A 21193-nucleotide genomic window follows, 5' to 3' on the forward strand; every position below is an offset into this window, starting at 1 on the left:
TACATACTTTAAAATATAGTACATAAATGAATTGTAATAGCTTGTAAAGTTCTAGATGTCGGGGCTGTTCAGGGCTAGGTTCGCCAAGAAAAAGTGAACTTAACTGTTATATAAATTAGTAAAACTTAACTGAACTGTAATGGTTTATTTTAAACCGAATCGAACCAAATTATACCATTAATTCGTACTCTGACAGATATTTTGCTAACATAATTGAATTGGTTTTTTCGTTCTTGATTTGTCGGAAACACTTCAATTCTTTTAATTGCGGTTTCATTTCTGATATCTTTTAAAAGTTCTAAATACAACTAGTACTTCTAAAAGATTCATCATTTTTGCTTGACAATCGAGTACATTAAATAGATGAAAACCAAAGTAGTACAAATTGTACAATGCTGCATTGCAGAAAAACATTCTAATTCTGTTTAAGCAAAACTTCGTTAATAACTTTGTCTAAGTTTATGAATGAACTACCTCGTGGACTAGTGTTCTCCTCTTCCTTCTCTTTCAACTCCATTGCCTTTTTCCTCATCTTCTTTCCTTTCTCTCCCACCATCAATTCATTCACAAGCTTCTCCACCTCATCTCTCTTTGCGTTTGGATCGATTTCAGCTCCAATCTTCCATTCATTGCAAATAAATCTACTGTTTGTTGGCTGATCAGCAAAAAATGGCCAACACAACATTGGCACTCCTGCACATATGCTTTCGGTGGTTGAGTTCCATCCACAATGAGTCAAGAATCCACCAATTGAAGGATGGTTCAACACTTTTTCTTGTGCACACCAACTTGCAATTAGGCCTCTGTCTGAAATTTCATTGACAAACTCAGATGACAAAATCTCTGAGCCACCAATGACCAGATCAGGCCTAATGATCCACAAAAATGGTTTCTTGCTATTGGCCAAACCCCATGCAAACTCCTTGGAGTCAAGTCATTCAAGACATTTGGTATCTTCTTTTCAAAGATTGGAATCTAGAGATGCTAATTGGTGATTAGATGGAGTTTGGTTTAACAACAAAGGTAAAGGGCCAATGGGGTAAAGGGAAGGAAGCATAGATAATAGGGAATTTATTACATCACTCTCAAGGTCATCGAAATCGAAAGTATTCAAAACAATAGTTGAGTCTGTTTGAACTTTATCTGCCACATCGATTAAGAATTCTAACATGATATCATTTGGATCTGTTGTCCTTATAATGTCAACAATGTCTTTCAACCGAAAGTTTTTCAAACCTGGAATCCTGTCGACTTTAGTTTCCAAATATCCATTTGTTAGATAACTAACATCTGCATATTATAAATGTCAAAGTTAATAGCTCGAAGTTCTGTGCATAAATATGTGCGAGTGTGTATATACCCTATTCTTTCTGGCAGTCCTGAAACCATATTCTTTCTTTTCAAGTCTCTGATGTCTTTGAAGTTGAGATGAGCTAGTCGATAGTGCCACATCCATTCATCTCTGCTAGCTGCAGTCGAAAGGAACTTGTGCTCCATCACATCGAGTTCGATCTTGAAGTTTCTATTTTGAGACATAGGAGCCTTCAAGATTAACCTTCCACTTGCGTCGACGACTCTCATCATCTTGTCTTAGATCGACACTTTGTAGTTCTTTTCGACCAACTGCCCAATGCTGAGCAAGTTGCTCTTCATGCCTGGTATGTACAACACATTGGAAATTACTGACCTCTTGCCATCTTTCCTCATGATTAGAACGTCTCCAATACCTTTAGCTGTTAGAGTATTGTCATTTGCGAATTTCACCATGTTCTTCATCGAGGGCTTTATGTTGACAAACCAGTCTTTCCTTCCAGACATGTGTGATGAGCATCCTGAATCAAAGTACCATTGCTCCTTGAATTTATCTTCATCTTTTGTTGTGACCATCAGCATCATCTCTTCTTCTTCTTCTTCTTCTTCTTCTTCTTCTTCTTCTTTTATAAGCTTTGCATCACTTTCTTGATCCTTATTCTTTTTCGGACACTTTGTAGAATAGTGACCATACTTTTGACAATTGAAACACTGAATGTGAGTCTTGTCTGATTTTCGACCACCACCTCTTCCTCTACCTGCAGCACCACCTCTTTGGTTGCTTTGGTATGAGAATTTTTTTGATTCGACCAGTTTCCTTCTTGCTGATTTCGAATAGTCGAATTGTTGTAGCCACCTCTTCCTTTATTTCCATTCCAACTTCCTTTGCCTTTGTTTGCCGACTGAGCTTGCAAAGCCACATCACTCTTTGACTTGCTTGCTGCTCTTTCAGTCATTCGTTGTTCATGAGATTCAAGCGTCCTTTGAAGCTCTTCCTTTGTCAATTTCGACAAATCCTTCGACTCTTCTATGGCTACCACCACATGGTCGAACTTAGGGGCCAAAGACCTCAAGATCTTTGAAACAAAAGCTCTTATTGTTAACGTTTCTCTACATATCTTGATTTGATTCACTAGTTTCGTAACCATAGTGAAGAAATCAGTTATGCTTTCACTATCTTCCATCTGAAGCAATTCATACGTTCTTTTGTGAGTTTGTAACCTCACCTCTTTCACCTTCTCAGCACCTCCAAAAGATTTTTCCAGAATCTCCCAAGCTTCTTTTGCAGATTCTGAATCACTAACCTTTTCGAAGTTGCCTGGACTCAGACATTGATGAATTATAAAGAGTGCTTTATAACTCTTCTTCAATTCTTCGTGTTTTTTCTTTTCTTCTTCTGAAGCGTCTTCTACTCCATCCTTTACAAGATCCCAAAGAACTTGACACCTGAATAGAACTTTCATCTGTTTGCACCAATTCTCATAGTTATCTACTTTCAGAATTGGTAGACTTGCTGGATAATTTCCATTCCCATAATTCACCATCATCGTGATTTTTTCTTCTTCCTTTGATCGATAAACCGGAGCTATGTTGGAAATCCACCAAAATCTATGATGAATTTCTATCAATCTTGATGAACAAGATTGTTACCACCACACGATAACAATGAAAATAAGAAAGGAAATTTAAAGAAGAAGAGAGATTAGGGTTTCTGCGGAGTAACTCTCTGCCCACAAACTGTGGAAAACTTTGTTATTCACTTGCAACTGCAAATTCTGTGAATACAATTCAATTGACTTGATTACAAAATAATGAGGGTTACTCCCTATTTATAGATTTAGGGTAGCTTTCTTCCTAAACCAAAGCCCAATACTATAAAAACCCAAAATACCTATTTTGGAACTAAATCAAATCTAATCTATTTTAGATCTAAATTAAATCTATCTAGATCTAAAACAAATCTGTATGTAACAAACTATTCCCACACAAACAAATATTTTCGACACTCCCTTGTCTCTGTCGAGCAACCTGCTTCGACACAAAGAATTACTTTCAACAAGATCAAACGGTTAACATTTCAAATTTAAATATATATTTTTAATATAAATTAAAAATAATTTTTAAATTTTAACTGTTTGATCTTGATCTAATGACAAAAAAATGCCGAATGTTGCAAACGTTTACACCATTAATACTATCGATCCATAGCTCTGTCAAAATCAATCTCCCTACCATATATCCTAGTCTCTCAATATGTGATCCTATAATATCAAATATTGAGCTAATAGATAAAGAAGCCACCCTCCATTGATAATCTCTGGGAAAAAAAACCCTCCACTAATCACGATGTCTTCAACCGTTTTTTTTTAATCTTCTAACTTCAATTATACATTGTTAATTCCAAATAGAATATTAAAACAGTACATACTTAACAATATTTCAAACTTCAATTATATAGTGTTAATTCCAAAGAGAATATTAAAACAGTACATACTTAAAAATACATTGCATCAATGAAAAGTAATAGCTTGTAAAATTCTGGTTGCTGGGACAGTTACAAAAGTTCAGTAAAACTTAACTGTAAAGGTTCCTTTTGAACCAAATTAAACTAATATATTCTGTGGTTCCAAATTGAACCATTAATCCGGACTGTGACCAGATATTTTATGAACATAAATAAATTGGTTCAATTTCGTTCTAGATTTGTCGGAAACATTTCAATTTCTTTTAGTGTGGTTCGGATCTAGATAAAAGTAGTACTTCTAAAAGATACAATGTTTTTGCTTGACAATGGAGTACATTAAATAGAAGAATATCAATGAGAAAGTACAATGCTGCATTGCTGAAAATAGTTCTAGTTCTGTTTAAGCAACACTTCCTTAATAACTTTGTCTAAGTTCAAGTATGAACAACCTCCTGGACTAGTGTTCTCCTCTGCCTTCTTCTTCAATTCCATTGCCTTTTGCCTCATCTTCTTTCCTTTCTCTCCCACCATCAATTCATTCACAACCTTCTCCACCTCATCTCTCTTCACGTTTGTATCGATTTCAGCTCCAATCTCCCATTCATTGCAAATAAATCTACTGTTTGTTGGCTGATCAGCGAAAAATGGCCAACACAACATTGGAACTCCAGCACATATGCTTTCGGTGGTTGAGTTCCATCCACAATGAGTCAAGAATCCACCAACTGATGGATGGTTCAACACTTTCTCTTGTGGACACCAACTTGTTATTAGGCCTCTATCTGAAATTTCATTCATAAGCTCAGATGATAAAACCACCGAGCCACCAATGACAAGATCATGCCTAATGATCCACAAAAACGGTTTCTTGGTATTGGCCAAACCCCAAGCAAACTCCAACAGTTGCTCTAGAGTCATAACTGTGATGCTTCCGAAATTCACATAAACAACAGATTCAGGTTCCTTGGATTCAAGCCATTCAAGACACTTGGTATCTGCTTTCCAAAGATTGGAATCTAGAGATGCTAATTGGTGATTAGATGGAGTTTGGTTTAACAATGAAGGTAAAGGGCCGATGGCGTAAAGAGATGGAAACATAGAGAGTAGAGTATTTATTACATCATTCTCGAGTTCAACGAAAGTATTCAAAATGATAGTAGAATCTCTATGAATTCTATCTGCCACATCAATAAAGAATTCTAACATGATATCATTCGGATTTGTTGTCCTGATATAGTCGATAGTGTCTTTCAACCGAAAGTTTTTTAAACCTGGAATCCAGTCTACTTTAGTTTCCAAATATCCATTTGTTAGATAACTCTCATCTGCATATCATGAATATAAAAGTTAATAGTTTGAAGTTCCACACACACCTACGCGTATATATACACGTAATACCAGTAATAGTAATTGTATATATATGCAGATATTATACTCTTAAGAAAAAACATAATTTAGCAGTACCTTTGAGTGGTGTGAGACCTTTTTCTACAAAGGAATGAAAGTGTAAAATGAGCAATAAAGAACATGCACTTGATGGAAAAAAGAGAACATTTGGTATTGCAAATTGTTTAGCAGCTTGTATAGTAAAAGCCATCAAACAGTCAGAAACTAAGCAAGTAACATGTGGAACAAGACCAATATTGGCAGATTCATTAAGTCTAGAAAGAAGTTCACAATAGGGTTTGAGGAAATTCTTTCTTATAGATTGACAAAGAGAAGGTATGTCTTGAGTAACGTCACCACCGTCACCATCCATCGGAGTTAAACCATCTGGAATAGTCTCAAAGCAAAAATCAGTGAAACCATCAAATGCATTAGAACCTCTCGATTTGAGCAATCGTTTGTGATTGTATTCAGTGTTTACAAAGGTTATGTGAAAGCCTCTAAGGTGAAGAAGTTTTGCTAGTTTGAACAATGGATTGATATGGCCTTGAGCTGGGTATGGAATCAACACAGCATGTGGCTTTTTATTGTCAGAAAAAGTACTCATCTTTGATGATGTTCTCTGCTTGTATGTTGTGTATAAATACAAACAAGAAATATCTAGGAGGTTGTAATAAAAGGAAATAAGTTATTTATTTGACTTTCATTTCAATTGTGAACCATTACTTAAAACTGTATCTCTTAATATCTCTTTCTTGTTAATGGACCTACCTACTTAGCACTCATTATAATGCCGTTGAATATGTTGGTTGGACCAATCAATATGGAATGGAATACACAAGAGAGTTTATAGATCCGTTTTGGAGGTGAAAATAAATATAAGTAAAAATATAATAAGGTAGAGTTACACTTCAAATTGGTACCTGTTGAACCTGTAACACTGTGTCAACTTCTATTATAATGATTTTAAGTTAGTCTCCCAAAGTTGATCAGGTTATTTCTTCCATGAGTGTGTCAATCCAGTCCTTTGTTTTATAAATATTTCAAAATAGTTCACTGCTTTATAGAGTGTTAATCAATTTGGTCCCTAAGTTCTTAACATAATTAGGTATGTTGATGTATTACATGAAGTGTCTCATCGGCACTCACGTTATTGTACTCCTATTTTTCACATTGTCTATCTCAGACACACATGTTATGAATTATTTTGAAACTTGTTTAGGTTTTGATTAGAGTATCCTCTAACTTAGATTTTTCTTATTTTGTGGGTGACGTGTTATGGATATTTTTTATAAAGTAACATGCCCTTGGCTCAACATTTCCCCAAAAAGGGAGGGTCCGAGGGACTCTAAAAACCGAGGTGTCCGAGGGGCTTCTACAAGATGCTTATAAGCATCCTAATAAACTCTATTATTTAAGAAGAGACACTACTACGGAAAATACCTTCGATAATACAATATTACCATGGCCATTTATCCACCATAGTCATATCTCATTTTTTACGCGCTTTTTATAATTATATTATTCAGAAACATTTCATCACGGTTGCTTTAAAGATCTGTTGTCATATAATTTAGTTGACAAGCTTCGAATCAAAGTGTCAACATTTTTCTGTAGAAAAACTGCGCGTTCCTTAACATTTATTTTTATTTAAAAATTGAAATTATAAAAACTAAGATGTTTACAATAAGCCGTGGTTATATGTTCCATATTTCACTACAGTTGAATCTGATAACCGTTATGAAATTGTTTCTCACAAAATTAAAACATAACAGATGCTTTATTCCTTTCATAACACACAGTGTTCCCTAGCGAACGAGATGGTAGATAAAGCAAAATCTTTACCATCATCTTCGATGAATCATTTATGAAAGCGAAATATTCACCATCATCTTCGAAGAATCATTTCTGGAAGCGAAATCTTCACCATCCTCTTTGAAGAATCATTTCTGGAAGCGTAATCCTCACCATCCTCTTCGAAGAATCATTTCTAGAAGTAAAATCGTCACCATCCTCTTCAAATATCTGGTACGTTACCGTTCTTTGACGCTTCTGAATATTTTGGGTGAATCAATGGTTACTTGTTTCTTTCATGAATCAATGGTTTCTTTTTACTGAATATGCTATAGGTTAGTGTGCTTTCATGTTTTATTCCGATTTACTGCATATGCTTTAGGTTTTGTGTGTATCATTAGTGTGTCGTTCACAATAGTCCTTTTATGTAAATTTCAGAATTTATTATGGATCGTAGTTGGATGAAAACTGATAGATTAGGTTTGGTGTATGAGAAAGGAGTTCTTGAATTCCTTGAATTCGTTGAAAAAAATGTTTCCGACAATAATGATATCTTTTATTGTCCTTGTGTTGTTTGCGGAAATATCAAGAAACAGTCGAAAAAAGAAATATTCAACCACCTATGTTGTGATGGAATATATCAAGATTATACGACATGGATGTGACATGGAGAAATGGATAATAATCGAAATGAGTCGTCACAAATAGATGAAGATGATGAATATATGAATGATTCGTGATATGGGAGAATCGTCTTATCTGAAAGTCCATAAGATTTTTTTCCATCTTATTTTCATAATTTCTTCAAGATAACTAAGATTTATTTTTATATTTTAATTCAAAATACAAAATACAATATAATAATAATAATAATCATATTTATTTAAATAGGCCGGCTCAATAGACTTAAAAGACTTTTTATATGGCCTATGGCCTAGTCTTTTTAGTTAAATAGGCTTATAAAAAAGTCTGGCCTGACATAGGCCTATGTAGGATGGACCGTAGGCCCCTGTTAGTCGGTCTGGCCTATTCCCACCCCTATTTGCAATAGGTCCTCGCTTGTCGTTGGTAGAACTGAGATGCCACGCTTCTAAACGACCTCCATCCAAATGCTAACTGCAAAATAACATGTAAGTCATTTTTTCCACCTCCTTGTTACACATATCAGTGCAATATTGCAACTCCATTTCCTTAGATTTTCATCACAAGGGATTTTTTCTAGGGGTGGTAAAACAGACCGTGGCTCGTCGAGCTGGTCCGCGCACTCGTCAAATCCCGCCCGCCATATTCCGCTTCGTCCAATTCCTCCGATCCGCTCTTCTTTAGTTAATTCTAGTAATTTCAATTCTTTATGGTTTTATTTTATATATTTATTTGTGAATATAAACAATATTTTTTAAGTAAAATTTGTTAAAAAGATGTTTTATATAAAATTGTTCTAAAAATTATGTGAAAAATATAATTGAAATGTAAAAAAAAAAAGTCTATTAATCTATTAAAAAAGTGAAAAAATAAATATGGGGTGGACTAGGTTCTTATGCCCATTTCAATTTGGCGGGCTTGGCCGCCCCGCTCTTGTTTTAGCGGGCGTATAGCGGGACGGGGCGGGCAGCCCGCCTTGCTACCTCTAACTTTTTCACGAATTAGTCTCTAAATCGTGAAAGAGGGATGAGGGATCAAATTCTCCCAAATAAGTTTTGCACACTCTAGAATATTCTGCTCTCCCGATAGATAAATATGGGCCTCTTTTGCTATCAAAATGGCATGAGTATGCCATGAGCGTGTTCACAATAACTTGTTCCCCGCTCTCCATTGGAATTTGAATAAGATTAATGTATAGGCAGTTTCTAGAGTGGTATGTGATGAATTGCGGAATAACCCAAGTATCCCGTCTATCAGGTCAGCTACTTTTGTTGACAATTTATGCTATGTGCGCAACGAGATATTATGAAGCTCGCTTGGCCCCCAAACAAGTATCATTCCAATAATGTATGTTGTCCCCAATTCCAATTATATATCTGGTGTTATAGGTTACCCTTTTGTAGAACCGGTTTATACATAGACAAGCATGAATGTAACTGAGATCAAATTAACCGGCAAAATGACCGGTTTTCAGTTCAAAATTCAACTAGTACTTCTAAAAGATGCATCATTTTAACTTGACAATGGAGTACATTAAATAGAAGAAAATCAAAGAACTAGTACAATGCTGTATTGAAGAAAATATTTCTAATTATGCTTAAGCAGCACTTCGTTAATAACTTTGTCTAAGTTCGTGTATGAACAACCTCCTGGACTAGTGTTCTCCAAAGCCTTCTTCTTCAATTCCATTGCCTTTTGCCTCATCTTCTTTCCTTTCTCTCCCACCATCAATTCATTCACAAGCTTCTCCACCTCATCTCTCTTTGCGTTTGGATTGATTTCAGCTCCAATCTCCCATTCATTGCAAATAATTCTACTGTTTGTTGGCTGATCAGCAAAAAATGGCCAACACAACATTGGCACTCCAGCACATATGCTTTCAGTGGTTGAGTTCCATCCACAATGAGTCAGGAATCCACCAATTGAAGGATGGTTCAACACTTGTTCTTGCGGACACCAGCTCGCAATTAGACCTCTATCTGAAATTTCATTCATGAACTCAGATGACAAAACCACCGAGCCACCAATGACAAGATCAGGCCTAATGATCCACAAAAATGGTTTCTTACTATTGGCCAAACCCCAAGCAAACTCCAACAGTTTCTCTGGAGTCATCACTGTGACGCTGCCGAAATTTACATACACAACAGATCCAGGTTCCTTGAATTCAAGCCATTCAAGGCATTTGATATCTTCTTTCCAAAGACTGGTACCTAGAGATGCTAATTGATGATTATGTGGAGTTTGGTTTAACAATAAAGGTAAAGGGCCAATGGGGTAAAGAGAAGGAAACATAGAGATTAAAGCATTTATTACATCACTCTCAAGTTCATCAAAAGTATTCAAAATGATAGTAGAGTCTCTATCAAATCTATCTGCCATATCAATAAAGAAATTTAACATGATATCATTTGGATTTGTTGTCCTTATAAAGTCCATAATGTCCTTTAATCGAAAGTTTTTTAAACCTGGAATCCAGTCTACTTTGGTTTCCAAATATCCATTTGTTAGGTAACTCTCATCTGCATATATATCACGAATATCAACGTTAATAGTTTGAAGTTTCACATATATACTATACACATAATAATAGTAACTGTAATTTGTGTATATGCTAATATGATATTCTTAAGAAAAAAGTTAATTTAGCTGTACCTTTGAGTGGTGTGAGACCTTTTTCCACAAAGGAACGAAAGTGCAAAATGCACAATAAAGAACATGCACTTGCTGGAAAAAAGAGAACATTTGGTAGTGCAAATTGTTTAGCAGCTTGTATAGTAAAAGCCATCAAACAGTCAGAAACTAAGCAAGTAACATGTGGAATAAGACCAGCATTGGCAGATTCATTAAGTTTTGAAAGAAGTTCACAATAGGGTTTGAGGAAATTCTTTCTTATAGATTGACTAAGAGCAGGTACGTCTTGTGTAACCTCTCCATCACCTTCCATTGGAGTTAAACCATCTGGTATGGTCTCAAAGGTGAAGTCTATCAAACCATCAAAGGCTTTCGGACCCCTTGATTTTAGCAAGCGTATGTGGTTGTACTCGGTGTTTACAAATGTTATGTGAAAGCCTCTAAGGTGAAGAAGCTTTGCTAGTTTGAACAATGGATTGATATGGCCTTGAGATGGATATGGAATCAACACAGCATGTGGTTTTTTTTCTGCAAAGTTTCCCATCTTTGATGATGTTCTCTACTTGTGTGTTATGTGTACAAGATATGAGACTGAAAAACATGTGAAAAGATTGTGCTTTTATAGGGAGAAAAAGGAAAATGCAAAAAATTGATAAATACTAAAAAAAGCAAAAAAAATCTAGGAGGTTCTAATTGTAGTTATGTTAATTTTGAGTTCTAATTGTGAACCACAATACTTAAAACTCTGTCTCTTAATATCGCTTTCTTGTCAATGGACCTACCTACTTAATTGTCATTATAATGTTATTGAATATGTTGGTTGGACCTATCAATATGGCATTGAATTTCTACTTGTGTACGTATATGCAATGCAACATTAACCACAGAAACTATATCTGAAATATATATGGTTCTAGCTACTTGACGGTGGAGGTGGACCAGCATCGTAAGTTCCAGATCGCGGTCGACATGCAAGCTACACAAGAGAGTTTATTGTCACTTTGTGAAGTGTGTTTCATTAGGGTCGCAATATTATTTAACCTATAAATTGAGTATTCTGGATTTAAAAAAATACTATTAGTAAAAGTATAATAAGATAGAGTTAAATTTCAAATTGGTACCTGATGAACTTGTAAGAGTGTGTCAACTAATATTATAGAAAGAAAACGTGGAATAAAGATTAACTAAGAAAAAGAAGATAGAAAACATTCAATTGTGACCTGCAAGGTTAATTTGTCATCAAGTCTAGGAAGGTTAGAAATTATGCATGATTGGTTGTGAAGCTGGACCACCATCGTGAGTCCCAGTTCCCGTACGCCCACATGCAACCTGCCCAAAAGAGCTTATTGTCCATTTTTGAAGGTAAAAAAGTATATTTGTTAAAATATAATAAGGTAGTGTTAAACTTCATATTGGTACCTGAAGAACTTGTAACAGTGTGTCAACTTCTATTATAGATATTTCAAGTTAGTCCATGAGTGTGTCAATCTATTCCTTTTTTATTATATATATTACCGTTTGATCACAACTTGAAAGTGGGTCAAAGATTTTGCGTACAATATTGATGGTGAGGAGGAAGGGGTGTACCTGCAAGACACTTCGATCTAAAGTCAGTTGGTGCACAGATACGTTTGAGTGTTTTAAGGATAAGATTGGAATTACCTGACCCTCTCAAATGAGAGGGTTTTTATAATGTCTTTGACGCTTGGCCAATGGTCCATATATGGGTTGGGTCGAGGATCCAGACTCAAAATATGTGACTTCCAGGAATCTAGGCGAAAAATTAGGAATCTTGGAAGGCTGTCTGAAACTAGCCATTCAGGCGGACATGGATGCTCTTTTGGGCAACAATGGTGCCCAACGAGCAGGTGACCATCTGTCCCCGACGAAGAGCGCATAAGGGATGCCTTGATATTGGCTTAGGTGGAGGCCTGAACAAGGACATCGATGGTTTGCTAGCCCTCTGGTCAGGTGAGAATGTGTCCTCAACGGAGGGGTAGGAGGAAAGGTGTTTGTCTTTGTCCCTAACTAGTTGGGCCAACGCTATTGGATCGTTCTGGGTGCAGAAGTGGATTGGGTCACGCCTAGCCATTGGGCCAGTCTAGAATAGGAGCCCCCAAGTCGCTGCTTCTGAACATGGGAGTAATGACATAAGAGTAGCTTATGATCCGGGGAGGAGTCGTGTGCATGGTGGATGACCGTGGCTGGAGACGTTGATATCCCGTGTTTCTCCGGGGAAGAATGCAAGAGAGGAGTCATAACGTTGCCTTGTGTGGCCGGCTCGCGGGGAGCTGAACAACTGATAGGACTTGAAGGGGCGATATGGCACGCGTTTATCAAGCCACACGTCGCATTAAATGCGTAATAATGACTTACATCTTCCCAAGAAAGCGCGTGTTTGTGCACACGCTTCTGAAGTTTTTATAAATAAGAGGGAGCGGAGTTCATTTTTACTTTCGCTTTTCTCTCTTCTCAGCCTTCTCTGCTCGTAACCTCCTCACGCCAACGTCTGCCGCTGTTTTCAGCTGTTTGAAGTTACTGGACCACCGTACAACCTTTTCCGATCAAATAAGTTCTTCCCTTTCGTTGTTTTCGCAAGTTTTAGCTCCATTTTTTACTAGAACGCATGCGGTTAGGATGATCAAAGGGGTATATTTAGGTTTTTCCGGCGAGTGTTGGTGTTTGACAGTGGTTCTGCCACTTTTGGATGCTGACGTTGACGAGGACGCGTAGGAAACCCATGGTTTTTGGTATTTATGGCCATTCGGGTGCCGTAGTTATGGAAAAGGTTCATGAGTTTCCCAGTGGCCTCGTGAATCTTTCGACGGATGTTGGCCGTGGTCTGGATTTGTATGGCGGATTGTATGAGTTTTCCGGTGGATCTTCATTCGAGATTTAAACCCAGGCGTTAGGGAGATTATTCCCCGTGATGGTTTAGGATTTTTCTTGTCGGGGAGGCATTAGATGTGACAGAAGACATCAGAGCATTGTTCTTTGCTTGACAATGAAGAAATCTTATGGGAAACTCTACAACAAATGCAAAGGGACCAACGAGGGTTCTACAAATTTGTGAAAGATAAGAATACATGGCATAAGAGATTGTACAATCTTCACAAAGAAGGAGTGATGAACATGCCTTCTATGTTCTCATAACATATTTTAGGTGAGCAATCTAGTGAAAATCAACATGACCAGGATCAGCATCCTGCAAGGAAAGATAAACCAAAAGGAAGCCTGGAAAAGAAAAACAAGAAGGAGAAAGGTCGGAAGAAGAAAATGTCGTTTGTAATAAAGGTTGTTGTAATGGAGGAAACCTTTAATGTGACTCTAGAAGACCCACCTACTTTGGAAAATAAAACCAAAAGGTTACCAATAAGGTGAATAGCCACTCCAAGAAAAGTAAGACAAAATAGAAAAACTCAACTAAGGAGTTTGATATCAATGAGCCATCTCAAGAAGAACGTGAAGAAGATATAAGTGAAAAAATTATGGTAGAGAAAGAAAACAAAGAGAGATAGGAGGAGCGAACAATTGATGACTTGATTGAGGAAGCCAACAAGGATAGTGAAGAAATGAAGGAAAATGCCAATGAAGAAGATGGGAAAATATATGAAAAAGGAGTTGGTGAAGAAAAAGATGAAGAAGAAGGTGAGGAGGAACAACCTGCAAAAGAAAAGGAAGAAAAACATGCTAATGAAAAACAATTTGTGCTTGTGTAAAAACCTACTGAACCAAATCAAGTGGAAGAAGAAGACTAGGGCATAAAGAAGCAACCACAAGATGGGTGAGTTGATGAAGAATGTTGATCCCAACATGATAGAAATTCGTATGCTTGGGAATTACAAGGAGACATGGGAAGTAAGGATATGTAGAGTTATGGTGTGCTAGAAAGCCCTAACAAACTAAAGAGTCTAATGAATTTCAATATCCCAGCCAAAGCCAAAAGCTCTAAGAAATAAAAAAGCCCAAACAAAATTGGACCTCCTAACGCGATAGAAAACGTCATTGAGCTCACACCAGTAGAGCAACATAGGACCATTGAGTTCGCTCCCAAACTTAAGATCAATAAGAAATATACTATTGTTGTTGGTGAACCAACCGAGTCAGAAGGCACAACAAAAAATACTAAAAAGAAAAAGGATGTGAAGAAGAGAAAAAGAACTAAAAAAACACAAACAACAAGGAAAACCAGCATGCTTCAGGCCTAGCTGGTATTTCAAACATAATCATTCACTTTTAATTTTTAAGCTTGGAGGTATGTCACGTTTATGTGATGTTTAATTAAAAAAATCATAATAACTAAAATAGGCTTTCATCGGTTGAATTTCAAAAACAATTTCAAAATTTTTTAAGTGTTAGACTGTTGAAAAATGTTGAAAGCAAAGCCTATTAAGGAGCTAAAATAAATTATGCACAAATTTGTAACTTGGTAAATTAAAATGATGAACCTCTGTCACGCCAGAAAAAGTCAAAAAAATAGTTATTCTTTTAAATATTTTTGTATTGTCTTTTGATTTTGGAATGAGCATGATTGAATGATTTAATTTAGGGAAAGAAACACTAGTAATTAAGGCTAGCTAATGAGACTACTGCATTTATAAATGCGGGTGAAAACAATGTAAAAAATAAAAAGAAAAAAAATTATCATGCTCAAAACTTGAGAGCAATGAGTATTCTACTATAAGTAACATGTTGGACTCATTACAAGTGAGATCTCGTCAGATGAAAAGATGAAATATCTAGTAAAAAAGTGATTGAAAAAGCAGTGCAAGGATAGATGGAGTGTTAATGATACCATTTGGAATATTAAGATGTTTGTTTGGAAGTGGACTTTTTGTGAGAAAATTACTCATTCCAACTTCTCTTTTTACGAGTTCTTAAAGGATCCGTTGTTTTTCCTCTCGTAATTGTATTTGGTTTGTAATTTTTCCTTGTTGTCGAGATTTTGTTTCCCGTGTCATCTTGTAATTGGGTTGGAGAACCCTTTGTTCTCCCTTTAATAAAATATTGCTTCTTAAAAAAAAAAATAGTGCAAGTAGAATCCCCAAAATCAAAAAGAATTAAAAAGCCTATGAATAAGTAAAGGAGTTAGTTCTTCCTTTTCAAACTGAAAGCTAATGCTTTGGACCATAGGCTAAGACAACCATACTAGGATTAATACTATCAATATTTAGTGAATGGGTGTCATGGGTTGCAAACTCATAAACAAAATGAATGCACTAATACGTTAACATGTTGGGTTGTGCTAATGTTTAAATACAGTTCACTGGATAAGACTTGGATACTGTGAAATGTTGTGTTGATGTTAGTTTTTCTTAGTTATTTGTTTCTATTTGTCGCATTACCTCAAGACATGTAAGTATTCAAGTGTCTAGGTGTTATAAGTCACTATTTATGAGATATTTAAGCCCTTATTATTTGACTATGTTTTGTTTTGATAAGCATAATTAAGATTAATTAGGAATATTTTGTTGATTAAAGCTTAGTTTATCTAGGTGCTCTCTTTTTGTGAGTTTTTTTGTGTTTTGTGCTTGTGTCGGAGTACTCTGATGACAATTATTTAACCCCAAAAATACAATTTCACATTCCAGCAAACCTTAAATCCAGAAGATGTTGAAAGGAGTAAATGGTCTCAACAATATGGAAAACAAGGTAGAAGTTTGAGGATGGAAACCCTCGGTGAGCTGGAAAGTTAAAGGGATAAGGATGAATACTATGTGACAAAACCTACAAAATTTTCCTAGCGCTGAAATGAAAGCACTGATTGTCTATCTACACAGGAAGTCTGTCACAAGACCCTTTGTCCACTGCATGCATTATGTACTACAACCAATATCTTTACGAGAGGATAAGAAAAGAGAATATTTTAAATTTTATGGGCCAAATTAATGGATAATTACGAGTCCTGTGATCCAGTAACTCAACTAAACCATAAAAGCTATGAGGTTATAAGACCATCTTGGAGAAATGAAAAGAGGTTCAAAAGTTGAAAAACTTGAGAAATAACTCTGAAAAATACGCTTTGTGTGGAGAAGAAGAAGGTTGAACTAGAAGTAAAGGAAATCTCTCATCTTCCCTCTCTTGATGAATGTAGTGCTACCAGACATGACAAAACTCGTCTCTTATTAATTGAAAATTGTAAGAAGTAAAAGTTATTACACTTGCCTAATAATTTTGTTGATTATTTAGAATTAATCCCAATAACAAACGTACTATACTTATATATTCTAATAGTGTTTAATAAACTTATATAAGTCTCCTTTTATAGAGAGATTTGGTTGAAGATAAAAAGACAAACAGGCAAAATATGATAACTCAACTATTAATTTTTGGCATTGATTATTACTTTATAGCATTTAGTTTTCTCTAGTTGTGATCACAAGGCTATGCTACAATATCCAAGAAAATGATATCAAACAAAATGTTTGATTATTGTTTGTAGAAGGATACTAATAAGGCATGAGATTAGGCTAGCTGCAATATCAAATTGAACCACTTAACAGACCGCTGGCATATTAGTCATCTCTCAACTAGTCAACTATATATTTCAAACACCTTTAAACCAATATTGACACGTGAACGCCCGTAACACGCATCGCAGTCGACGCAATACCGGAAACAGCCACCACAATTTTAAACCAAAAACTTTTGAATTTACTATATCAGAATTCTTATTACTAAGATAAGAGATCTTAAAAATCATTAATTATATAGAACTCAAATAACATATTAAATTATATTTATATGGCTTGCATTTTAAATGTGACTGGCACCTAAAATTAAGGCATAATTTTTATCTTACAATAAAATAAATCACACTAATGGTAATCTATTATTTTTTAAGCATTACCTCCTTAATAACCTTGTCCAAGTTCATATATGAACAACCACCAGGACTAGTGTTTTCATATGCCTTACTCTTCAACTCCATGGCCTTTTGCCTCATCTTCTTTCCTTTATCTCCTAACATCAATTCATTGATAAGCTTTTCAACTTCCTCTCTCTTAACATTTGTATCAATTTCAATACCAATGTTCCATATATTACAGATAAACCTACAGTTTGTTGGTTGATCCACAAAAAAAGGCCAACACAACATTGGCACTCCAGCACAAATGCTTTCAGTGGTCGAGTTCCATCCGCAATGAGTCAAGAATCCACCAATCGAAGGATGGTTCAACACTTTTTCTTGTGAACACCAACTTGCTATTAGGCCTCTATCTGAAATTTCATTTACAAACTCAGATGACAAAATCACTGAGCCACCAATGACAAGATCAGGCCTAATGATCCACAAAAATGGTTTCTTACTATTGGCCAAACCCCAAGCAAACTCCAACAGTTGCTCTAGAGTCATAACTGTAATGCTTCCAAAATTCACGTAAACAACAGACTCAGGTTCCTTTGATTCAAGCCAGTCAAGACAATTGGTATCTTCTTTCCAAAGATTGGAACCTAAAGATGATAAGTGATTATGCCCAGTTTGATTTAATAATGAAGGTAATGGTCCAATGGTATAGAGAGGAGGGAGCTAGCATAGAACTGAGAGCTTGCAGCACATCATTCTCAAGCTCTTTAAAGGTGTTAAAAACAATAGCAGATGCTCTAGGAACTCTATTCGCCACATGGATTAAGAATTGTAACACGATGTCATTCCGATCTGTTGTTCTGATAATGTCAGGGAGATCTTTAGTCGAAAGTTGTGCAATCCTGGAATACAATCTACTTTGGTGTCTAAATAACCATTTGTCAAATAACTCTCGTCTGCATGTCATAATTACATATATCAACTTTACAAATTTTCATAAAATAAAAGTAAATTGCAACCGTTAAATTACATATTACAAATATTTGACTTATACGAAATTTCTTATCAGTAAAATATATAAATTATAATGAGTTATTAAGCAGAATAAATCTATTAAAAATTACTTTTCAACTAACTTTATCACAAGTTGTTACCTTTGAGTGGTATTAGACCTTTCTCAATCAATGTATGAAAGTGCAAAATAGATAATAAGGAACATGCACTAGTAGGAGAAAAGAGAAGAATTGGGAGTGCATGTTTTTCAGCAGAATGTATGGTAAATGGCATGAAACAATCAGAAACTAAGCATGTAACTGGTGGGATAACTCCAGCAATGGCAGATTCATGAAGTCTAACTAGAAGTTCCCCAAAGAACCGGGGGAAGTTGTTCATGATTGATTGACAAAGAGAAGGTATGTCTTGAGTAACATCACAATCATCTCCTTCCGTTGGAGTTAAACCATCTGGAATAGTCTCAAAGCGAAAATCAGTGAAACCATCAAGAGCATTGGAGCCTCTTGATCTGAGCAAGCGTTTGTGGTTGTATTCAGTGTTGACAAAGGTTATGTGAAAGCCTTTGAGGTGAAGAAGTTTCGCTAGTTTGAATAATGGATTGATATGGCCTTGAACTGGATATGGAATCAATAAAGCATGTGGCTTTTTATCATTAGAGAAAGAACTCATCTTTGATGAAACTTGTAGTGTATATGATGAAAACTATATGAGTGTGAAAAACAAATGATATAAGGCTATGCATTTATAGAGAGATTTGGTTGAAGAAAAAAATACAATAAACAGATAAAATAAGGTAACTCAACTATTAATTTTAGGCATTGGGTATTGCTTTATAGCATTAAATTATCTCTAGTTGTGACTACCATGCTATGCTACAATTTTCAAGAAAGAGATATCAAACAAAATGTTCGATTAATGTTTGTAAAAGGATATTAATAAGGCATGAGATTAGGCTACATTATCAGATTGAACCACTTAACAAACCGCTGCATATAAGTCCCAGTTTCAGTTTCAGTCCTTGTCCAACTAAAAGTAAGTTATATATTATGAGAGTTAGTTAACCTTTGTTTGGACTTGAACACAACTCGGTAGAGAAAAACAAGTGTTGGGTGTATTGATATTGTTGTATGAGGAAGGCTCTTGATGTCGTTTTAGTTAAGATTTACAGTGGGTTTGATTTTGTGTTGGAAAAAAAATGATTTTGAGTGAATTGATTTTGTTATATATATATATATATATATATATATATATATATATATATATATATATATATATATATATATATATATATATATAGGGAGCATATCAAGTGAGAGAATTTTATAATGAGAGATGAGAGAACTGAATATCAACCATTGGATTCATCAAGAGAGAGAATGTTAATGCATTAATGTGACTATTAATTTCTCTCTCTTGATGAATCCAATGGTTGATATTCATTCCTCTCATCTCTCATTATAAAATGCTGCTCCATATATATATATATATATATATATATATATATATATATATATATATATATATATATATATATATATATATATATATATATATATATATATATATATATATATGAAAAAATCAAATTTATCAAGGCTAATCTCCTCAAAAGTGGCAAAAATCTCTCACAAATACAAAATTTGCGAGGGAACGGCTCCCCTAGAAAAACAGGGGGTCGCAAATTAATTTTCGAAGGGTTATACATGTCGGTAAATTGCTTGGGGCAAACCCCTCGCTAAATGCAGTTCCCATTTTCAAATCTGCAACATGCAGACGTAGGCACCAGCTAGTAGTCAGGTAGTGGTCAGACTGCATCAGATATTTTGCTTGGCGAAAAGTCTCTCGCAAAATGCAGTACTTTTCAGTTTGCGTGAGGATAAGCCTCTGGCAAAATGTTTTTCATTTGAAAAAAAATGTAATTTATCAAATTAAACATAACTAGACGTCCACCCGCACGATGTGCGGATAAGTTTTAATAAATAAATAATAAATATTATAGTTTAAATTAATAATTTAAAAATATGATGATATGAATTAGCAATAATTTAATAGTTTGTCTTTTTTTTAAAATAACAATGTATATTTTCAACAAAATTTAAAAAATAAAATAAATCATAGATTAGATATAATAAAAGAGTTTTGGCGGGAAGAAGTTCTAGAATTATAATTTAAATATGTTCTAGACGTTTTGGCGGGAAGAAGTTTTAGGATTACAATTTAGTATGATAATTAAAATAAAAATATAATTATAATTATAATTTAAATTTAAAAAAATAAATATAATTTAAATTAAAACGAAATTAATATAGTACATATAAATAATTAATATTTAACCAAATATATAAAAAAAATTAAAATAAAACTCCATACAAAATTACAATAATATTTAAATGAAGTCCAAAATAGTTAACACATAAATTCTTCCATACAAATTAAAATAAATTTAAATATTCAAATTTAATTATTCTCTTTATCTTAGTTCCTCTTCTTCAACAACTCATCTATATCCACCATTTCCTCCAAATCCACCACCAGTATTTTGTGAAGTAAAAAATTGATCAAATTTTTGTGTCCGCTCGTTTGTAATTTGTATTGCTTCTTGATACTCTTGTGTCTGCCTCCTCATTTCTTCCTACAACTTTGTTTCTCTTCTCTGCATTTCTTCTTGCATTTCTTCTTGCATCTCTAATTGTTTTCTATTCATCTCTTCAATTTCCAACAAATTTCTTGCTGCGACTTGTTGTGCTGCCTCAGTATTCGCCAAGTTTCTCACAGTTTCAAGCATTTCGGCGGTTAATATAGGTGGAGTGGATGATCATTCTCCATCAGCATATCTCATTTTGAAATCCCTATTATGCCGCTAGATAGTTTTGGCGTACCCTCTAGTACCATACACTCTCCCATTTTTCTTCTTTTCACCTGAAACATTATACCAAGTCTGAAAACTAATACTAGGGTCAACAGGATACCTCGACGGTGGTTCAGGTATTTCAGGATCAGGGCCGGTCCTTTGAATTTGAGTGCCTTGGGCGAATGAAAAGAGTGGTGCCCCATAATTTTTTAACAATAAATATATAAGGATAAGAGAAATAATTGGATAAAAAACACATTTTCATTTGACACTGTGCAAAAAGAATAGA

General features: G+C 34.9%; 2 protein-coding genes and 2 pseudogenes across 2 annotated transcripts; all 4 read right to left on the minus strand.

Moving 5' to 3' along the window:
- Nucleotides 1–283: 283 nt before the first annotated feature.
- On the minus strand, nt 284–2267 carry LOC131650575 (7-deoxyloganetin glucosyltransferase-like; annotated as a pseudogene).
- Nucleotides 2268–3836: 1569 nt separating this feature from the next.
- On the minus strand, nt 3837–5829 carry LOC131652861 (7-deoxyloganetin glucosyltransferase-like). The gene is made up of 2 exons (XM_058922842.1): nt 5240–5829; nt 3837–5100 (listed from the first exon to the last, which is right to left on the minus strand). The coding sequence occupies exons 1-2, from the start codon at nt 5766–5768 to the stop codon at nt 4166–4168; spliced, it is 1464 nt and encodes a 487-aa protein (XP_058778825.1). The 5' UTR covers nt 5769–5829; the 3' UTR covers nt 3837–4165.
- A 3261-nt stretch (nt 5830–9090) lies between these two features.
- On the minus strand, nt 9091–10902 carry LOC131652863 (7-deoxyloganetin glucosyltransferase-like). Its single transcript, XM_058922843.1, has 2 exons — nt 10253–10902; nt 9091–10119 (listed from the first exon to the last, which is right to left on the minus strand). Exons 1-2 carry the CDS (start codon nt 10773–10775, stop codon nt 9185–9187), a joined length of 1458 nt encoding a protein of 485 aa, XP_058778826.1. The 5' UTR covers nt 10776–10902; the 3' UTR covers nt 9091–9184.
- Nucleotides 10903–16937: 6035 nt separating this feature from the next.
- On the minus strand, nt 16938–18900 carry LOC131652862 (7-deoxyloganetin glucosyltransferase-like; annotated as a pseudogene).
- Nucleotides 18901–21193: the final 2293 nt, after the last annotated feature.

Source organism: Vicia villosa, linkage group LG2, assembly GCF_029867415.1.
Source record: "Vicia villosa cultivar HV-30 ecotype Madison, WI linkage group LG2, Vvil1.0, whole genome shotgun sequence".
Classification (NCBI taxonomy): Eukaryota; Viridiplantae; Streptophyta; class Magnoliopsida; order Fabales; family Fabaceae; genus Vicia; species Vicia villosa.